The 8,648-nt window shown below is 33.2% G+C and overlaps 1 protein-coding gene across 1 annotated transcript; it reads right to left on the bottom strand.

Annotated features, from left to right (window-relative positions):
* Positions 1–6,684: 6,684 nt before the first annotated feature.
* LOC115982785 (polygalacturonase At1g48100-like) lies at positions 6,685–8,648 on the bottom strand. Its single transcript, XM_031105499.1, has 6 exons — positions 8,265–8,648; positions 7,977–8,144; positions 7,832–7,876; positions 7,526–7,733; positions 7,353–7,434; positions 6,685–7,191 (listed from the first exon to the last, which is right to left on the bottom strand). Exons 1-6 carry the CDS (start codon positions 8,646–8,648, stop codon positions 6,690–6,692), a joined length of 1,389 nt encoding a protein of 462 aa, XP_030961359.1. The 3' UTR covers positions 6,685–6,689.

Raw genomic sequence — 8,648 nt, 5'->3', positions numbered from 1 at the left:
CAACTTCAACTTGACAGGTTGGCTTTTAGATTGCATATGTTTTTGGCTTTTGATATGAGCCTTCACAGGGTGTCTCAGTATAAGGATTATGAAGGTGATGGCTTTTGAATATTTGGTCAGATAGAGTTTTGGTGGCTTTGAAAAAGGAAGGTAAAGGTTACAGGATGCCAAGAGGAGGTTTGTTAAAGCCGTTGAGGCTCTAAAAGAGCTGAACCTTTTTTAATGGAACATAACGACTGGTCATTCTTCTTCTTCTTCTTCTTTTTTATTTATTTTAATTTTATTTTAATTTTTTTTTTCATTTGCTCTAAAAAGCATTGCATACTTATTGGGTACAAAGGAATGACAACAATTAATTTTTTTTCAAAGCAATGAAGTTGAAAATTTTGAGACCTTATTTTCTTGTTATACAATTAAATAGATCCTCAAATTGACTATCCGTAAAGAGCCAATTACATACTTCAAGTGTCTAATATCTACAAAATCAAGCTATTAGAACCAATTCTCAGAGCAAATTCTAAACTTCAATCCCCATTAAAATTGTTTTAAGTTGGTTAGCTTGTAAAGTCAAATTTGCACTCTACTCTATTCATACCTTGTTAGGCTTAAATGTGGACCTCAAAATTATGAGGTGGCTTGTATATAAGCTAAATTTAAAGTACTAAGTGTGCATCATTGAAAAACTGTGACAATAAGCCCAGAGGGTGAATTGGTGAGGGAATGAGCCTGAATTGGAAATCCCCACTTGACATTTAGCCTGAAACCAAAACCCATTGTGTTTGTTGGAACCAAAAGTGAAGAGAAATAGTATGCACACACACACACAAAATCAAACACTCAACTTTGATTAAAAATATTGATGAATTGATAATGGTGGTGATGAAAGAAAAATCAAACTTTACAGGAAAAAATGATGATGAAGAAATTACACATGTTTTGAATCTACTACCATCTCAATCGAAATTTTAAGGGGAAAAAATAGAGTAAATATATTAATAAAAAAGCACACAGTCTTTACTTCAAAATTCAAGTTGTTATTCTTAACACGCAAAAATATAAACTAAAACAACATACTAACAACATCAACAATGGCATCATGAAACAATGGTATTGGTCCAATCATTGAAACATGATACAAACACCATAGATAGATAAAAAAGAAACAAATATAGTTTAAATATCAATGAAACTTCGTGAAAAATAAAGATTATGCAGTAAACAAAACAAGCACCAAATTACCAATCAAAGTAAGATGCTTATCCATAAACTAGCTTTGCAATGCCTTAGCTCTTCTTTGCCTTGTTCTTCCTCATTCATTGGGCCAATAATCTCCTCTTTTATTTTTTTTCCCTATATCAATATTCACGTGTCAAAAAAAAAAATCAAAGTTTATATATTATCCCAAAACAATAATAGTGGAACTAAAACAATTCCAAATATTATTATATGGTAAAATGGGCGAAACAAAGAACTACAAGTACTTGCTATGAATGAAGAAGTTATTAAAGTGTTCTTCCCATATGAATGGTGATGTCTAGTGTGTTCCCAAAATCCGTTGGATTGAATAATCTACAAAAAAGAAAAGCAATGAAAGTCAAATAGAAAACCATAGACATATGTTAGTAGAAAGAACATAAAGAAAACATTTATTAGAAAAGGAAAAAAAATAATAGCAAAGTTATCATTCATTGCTCTGTAAATCTCTCCCTAGAAAAAATATCTACCAAAATCTATAAAGTAATCCTCAATTTGCAAATTAACAAAGCAAAACTCACAATTCACCAACATATCTAAAAAAAAGTAAAAAAACCCTTCACAACTAATTGTGCTTCCAATCACTTTTTCTTCATTGTTTTTTATTCCTCAATACCCAAAAAGATGCTCAATTAAAATTATGAGAATATAATCCAACATTTAAAACCCAGAACAGGGCCTAAAAAGTCACAAACTTGGTCATCCATAAAAAATAAAAATAAAAATAAATTTGAGTATCCCCAAATTCATCAAAAACATGAAATTTAAACTCTTATTCTGGCTTTAAATTTGGTTCTCTTCAAATAGTTTGAGGGAGGAGATAACACATGCCTCCAACCTGTGAAAGAAAATATAGTTCAAAACACACAAACACCCAATTTCAACTCCCACTCATGACTAATGGCATGTGAGTTTAACGAAATAAAAACAAACTTAGATTCCAATTTAATGATTTAGTCAGTCCAAAATAAACAAGTGATGTTCGTATGAATAGAATAGAGAGACAACTGTGCCCTCAAAGTTTTCAAAACCACACCGCATTCTCTGTTCCTTTCTTTTTGGATTTTCTCTCACTTTCTGTGCAGTTTCTATTCTACTCTTTTTCTAAACTTTACAGCGTCGTACGATCCCAGTTCCAAACTTTCCAGGCAATTTTTTTGGATTAGGTTAACGTATACTCTAAGGCCGTTAATCATCCATTTTAAGATGTATTTTTTGGAAAAATTGTCAAAAAGTTCGATGACTTTTTTAATTTTCCATAAAAAACTTTCTAAAATGGTTTATTTACATGTATTTTAAGGACATACATTAGTAAAACTCATTTTTTAGAGTGCGACCTTCATAGCTCCATGGGCATAAAGTGTATGTTTGGTGAAAATTAAAAAGTCAGCTTATTTTATTATTTAGCTTATTTTTGCGACTACTCATGGGTCCCACAACACTTTTTAGTACTATTTATGAGTCACACTCTACTATTTTAGCTAACTTTTACCTTTATCTACAGTACTTTCGGCAAAAAGTTTTCAATTTTAACAAAATAAGCGAATTCCAAATAGACAAACTAAAAAGCCACAAACAATTCCCAATCCCAATCCAGGTTAATAACGTTGGGTTTTGCGTTATGTTTCTCATCTACCTTCTTTTTTATTTTCCTTTGTTTTTTCTTCTGTTTAATATGTTAAGAAAAACTTAATGGATGGAGTAATGAGATTAATTTAAGAATTTAAAAAAAAAAAATTATTTATGAGGAAAAAGTAATTAATCTATTTGAAGATTTTTTATATTTGTCATAAAAGTAGTTTCAAATTTTCTTAAAATGTTTTATTAACAGTTGTTCTAAAAATACCCATTAACATGATCTAATTTTTTTTTATAGTAATGTTACAATTACAAATACAATTTTTTTCCAAAACAAATTTCTATATTTCATCTTCTCAAATTTTTTTTTTTTCAATATTTCTTAATTATTAAGTTGGTGAGTGGTGGACGGTACACAATTGACATTAATAAACATTTTTATTTTATTACCATCATTGACTAATTTAACCATTGTGAAATTTACGGTTTAAAAAATTATGTAGGTAACATTAATTTTTTTTTTTTTAAAGGAATGTGGGTAACATTACTGAATGAGCAGATTGTGAAACCAAATGATGGGGTAACATTACTGATCTCTCTTTTCTTTTCTCTTTGGATAAATAAGTTAATGTTGTGCTATTTTATGAAAAGTTTGGGGGCGCTGGATTTGTACCATGTGTGGAATGTATGATCAGTAAAATGCAAGTTGCATGTTTGAGGTTTTGAAAGCCCATTGCTGGGGGGACAGGTGGAGTGTGGACTAAGCTAAGTCTCTTTTACTGGTCTTTACCGCTGATGGGCCAAGGTAAACTCTCATATGGAGGAGAAGATTGGAGAAGCTAGCTTCAGCCAATTGTTTGATCAAAGGTGATGGCCATCCTTCAATGCAGAGTACAAGGCCTTGATCATAATTTGTGGCCTTGGATCCGAGCGTTTCTGGAATACAACCAATTTGGGGGAAGTGACTTGCTCCTAATTCCTAAATGTTGGGTGCATCAAAGGGCTACGTACAATGCTCCCGGAGTATATAAGTATTTCATGTGTCATAGCGCTGTGTGGGTCTAGCCCACTTGCTTGCTACATATGTCGAAGCTCATTTAATGAGCTTGTCTCCCAAGCCTTTGTGACAAGTTAGACTTCTCTTAATGAAAAGTGATGTCAAGCATGTCTCAGAATGGAGAAAGAAAGAAAGAGCTGAAGCATTAAGGCCATTCGGCCATTTTTTGGTGTAAGAGTTGAAGTCGCAGACAGTGAGAGAGACACATACACAAAGAGAGCTTCATGAGAGGTGCAATAAAAAAGAAATAGAGAGAAACACCGTAACAGTAAGTGAGAGTAAAAAAGAAAAAGAAGACATTTTTTTTTCTCAAGTTATGCACAGTAGTGGAGCTAGGATTTCAGTTTAGGGAAGGCAATATTGAAAAACAATACTAAAAATAAAATTAATCTAAAAATATTAATTGATAATAATAACAAAATAAATAGACAACTGTAACTACAAGTATATATTTCATATTATTAAAACAAAGAAACAAAATAATCAATCATAGTTACTAACAATCAAAGTGAGAGATTAATTTAAATACATAAAATTTAGACATAATTTGATTACTTAAAATAAATTAAAAAAATAAATCAACCTACAGAAATTAACTATAGAACCTACTAATTGAATTGTCATACAATAATGCATTCGCAACTTTTTCATAATAAATTTTACAATTATTGAAATAGTGGATTGTGAGTTGTGAAGGAAATAAAGTGGTGGATTGTTCACTCATCACGGTTAACTATTTTTGCAATTGTGAAATTTATTGTAAAAAAAGTTGTGTTTGGTAGGCTTAACAAACCCGAAGGCCTCATCCAACCTTACCCACGCGAATTGTGTTGAATTGATTTTTAGAGCTTTTATGGGCTGGGCTGAAATGAAGATTTCTTAACCTTGGGTTCAAAAATACCTAAATTTGACCCAATCCAATCGGTGCACAACCTTAGATGCAACCATGGTGAAACACAAACTTTACTAATGTATGTTTTGAGAGGCCCTTCTTTTCCTAATGCTCCAGTCCTTCGGCTTATTGCTAATCTTTTGTTAGAAACCAGGTTCTTAACGAACCCAGTACCTTCCTCTTCTTTTAGTTGGGTTCCAGGAGAGCCAATAAGGCTGCTTATGAGCTTTTGGCTGTTAATCCCTCTCTAATAGAATTTTTATTTGGGTTCTTTGGTTCCTCTTGCTGTTGTGAATGTTATTTTGGAGTATGCTCTCTTTGTATCTTAGTTTTTGTCTCAAAAATTTTTTTCTTCCCAGGAAAAAAAGGTAGGCATAATTATATATATTTATTTGTTTTGGAATTCTTTAGTAATTAACTAATATATATATATATATAATGAAGTGGTGTCTCAGCTAGACAATTACTTCATAACCAAGAGACAGTTGCAAACACCATGGACCGACCACCTTTTCCAACCAAATAGCAAGTGATCACTTAAAAATGAACACTAACTAAAAGCGGCTAGGAATGATTACTTATCCCTTATGGGAATTGAACCTGTGTCTTCGTGATGTCCTTACTCCTAACCACTGGACAAAAGGGACCAAAAAACCACTCTTCATATTCTTTAGCTCCAAGAATAGAAGTTGTTCATTTTGTTTCTATACATAATTCAAGATTTCCTTTGTGTTCATATAGTGTGGTAAATTGAACCTGAGACTTTCAAATTTACGTCATTTTCCAGATTAATGGACCTGCCAAATGGATTTCCCCACAAGGGGGGTTTTAATTAACTAGTTGAAAAACACTTGATTCTAAATTCTATATGTTTGAAATATATGTTTGAGAGATCAAAGGTGAATTTTGGATTAAATATTTTTTTTTGATCAGCTTTGGATTAAATATTTTATTTTAGCTTATTAGCATATTTGTTTATATATAAGTTTTTAAAGTTTTATTATTATTATTTTTAAATGATTGTATATAGTAGTTGCAGTTGTCGTGGTTGAAGCTACGGCTCCCTCCCTTTTTTCTGCGTTTACCCCAATTAGTGCCCTCATTGGTCTATTTTATACCTTGTTTTTGGTAAACTTATCACCATCCTGGGCCTGAAGCTAGAGGCTTAGCATGTGTGTGGCAGCCCACCACTGCAGTCTATTCATACATGCCTATTCTGTGTGTACACTTTATAATACTGACTGCTTGCTAAATGTGGAAGTCATTTGCTATTGATGTTTGTGCAATTGCAATTGGTTTGCAAAATTGGGCGCAATAGCCAAACCAAGATAATGGGAGGTTGTTCAATTAGGTCTCTTGTAACAGTTATACCAAGTCAATTTAGTGATGAAACAACCAATGAATGAATTATATGTGATTCAATTTTTTCTTCTTATCTTCATTTATTATCAAGTTCCTTTTCATAGGTCTAGAGATAACATTTGCATGCCCCAAAGTTACATGGCCCACTATTCTTTTTTCAATGATTTAGTTTAGACAAAGCTTCTTGATCGTAACTAAAAAAATCAAAATTTTAAGAATTGTAATATCTATCAAATTTTGATTCTCTTTAATATACTACTACCCACTTAAGCTTTTGCTTCAAAATTTAAATTTTGTAGAAGAGAGTACATAGAGAATAAGTAGGATTGTAAATTACAATTGGACATGTATCACTTTACAATAACATCTCCCATGGCCCATATAATAAAACCTTATTTAAACAATATCCCTAACTCAGTGCCATTAGGTAAATAAGACACAATATTAACTCTTATCTCACTTGTGATTTCCATGGTATTTTACTTTTTTTACCTTTTGACATATACCTAATTTACTCCGCATATTTGTCTAACCAGTCCAAGTTGTTTAACACCCAGCAGAATCATTCTGTTGCATTGATTGTGGTATTCCCTCCAACAAGCAGAAAACTGGTGGAATAGTAAGTGTCTGCATAGTCCCATAAGCATTCCAGCAAAATGGGTTTGACACAACTTGTGCTTTGATAGGAAGTAGTTCCACTTCAGAAAGTGTGAGGTTTGTGCATGGGAGAGAGTCACTGCAAGCAAAACGCATTGGAGGGCTTCTTACATCATATGTGCCTTTTATGTTTGAGTACAAGATATCAGAAATGGAAACTGCAGAGGTTTGGTTGGGACAATTCTTGGTGAGGCAGTAGTATTGGTCTATGATAATTGGGTTTCGGACGGTGTCCATGTATATGTTATGGAATGTCACTTTAGATACAGAACCTAATCCACCCTGCCAAGTTTTGATCCTAACACCATTATCTGAATGCCTGATGACCGAATCACTCACTGTGATGTTAGAAACACATGCCCGGAAGTTTTGAATGCCTAGGCTGCCAATACTGCACCCATTGAAGAGGATCAAGTTACAATTATGTTAAGCAAAAACTTGCACAAAGTAGGGACGATGAATAAGCTTTAAAGATACAAAAGAAAACTGTAAAAATTATTGAGGCAAAAATTACAAATATTGGAGTTTTTTTCTATGAAAGCACTTTGTTACCTTATTCCATGACTTGGACCGCAAGTTATGTTCCTTATATCTACATTATAACAACCAGCTCCAATTGATACACAGTCATCACCTATACAAGGAAAGTAAATAACCAAAAAGCACTGTGAGTCTCTGAAGTAGAACATGGTAGAGACATGAAAAATTGATATCTGTATAGTTACCATTGGATATAACTGAATTATATATTTTGACATTTTTTGTGTTCTCAATGTGAATTCCATCGGTGTTGGGACTTTGAGCAGGTGAGTTTATGTTGAGCAACTCTATATCGACGTATTGACAAACGTCGAACCGTAAATGAAATTTGGGGCTGTTCTTAACTTTAAGTCCTTGGACTGTCAAATTGGAACTCATGAAGAATCTTATGGCCTGCATCACAAAATTTTGAAGATTAATTTTTAAGAAATGCACTTCTTAAAGATGGAAACAAGTATTCCAGAAATATTTTAACTGTGTTTGTCACTTACAACTGGGCTATCACAAACACTAGGCAGTGTTTTCCCATTAGGTGCCTGTTACATTGATATACAGCAAATAAGTAAACAAATTTGCAGTGGTGGTGAAGTCAAAAAGTGATATTAGAAGGGGGGGGAGGGGTGTAAAAGGTCTTACTTTGTGTGGTTTGCATGGAAGATTCCACCATTTCTCTCCTCTGCCATCTATGACACCACCCCCTTGCAATGACATTCCATTGATTCTATAGAAAACCAGCCATTGTTTCTTACTACTTGTTAGTGGCCATGAATCGGGTCCATCCGGTGGCATAATAGTCCCATCAATCTTCTCATTATCCAAGCCAAAAGAAGAAAAAACCCGTTAGTTTTTGGTTAAAAGGAACAAGAAAAAGCTACTCTTATAGAATTATATAAAATCTCTACTTTAGCAGAATATCAGTATTACCTGAAATGTGATGCCGGATTTGCAAGGGCCTGTGAATATTGTAGATTGTATCATGAAGGAATAACCCTTGGGAACAAGAAGAATTCCTGATTTTTCAGCTTGGCAAGCAGTGTCCCAAGCCATTTTGAATGCTTGTGTGTCATCAGTGACACCATCCCCAATGGCACCAAAAGATTGTACATTGAAAGTAGTTATACTACTAGCAGAATCCACATTGTAACTTGGGCTAACTGCCTCAGGTGCAGGATCAGGGGGTAATGAAATTCTTGATATTGTGTGCAAATGCTTCTGTTTTGTGTAACTATTCAGTTTATCTTGAATTAGAGGAAAAGAGACACATGATGAGAAAAGGCAAACAAGAATGAGAATCCTAGGGAGTATCAT

This window comes from Quercus lobata, chromosome 3, assembly GCF_001633185.2.
Source record: "Quercus lobata isolate SW786 chromosome 3, ValleyOak3.0 Primary Assembly, whole genome shotgun sequence".
NCBI classification, from domain to species: domain Eukaryota; kingdom Viridiplantae; phylum Streptophyta; class Magnoliopsida; order Fagales; family Fagaceae; genus Quercus; species Quercus lobata.
Note: the sequence above shows the minus strand (reverse complement) of the source record. Positions and strands in the feature narration are given on the sequence as shown.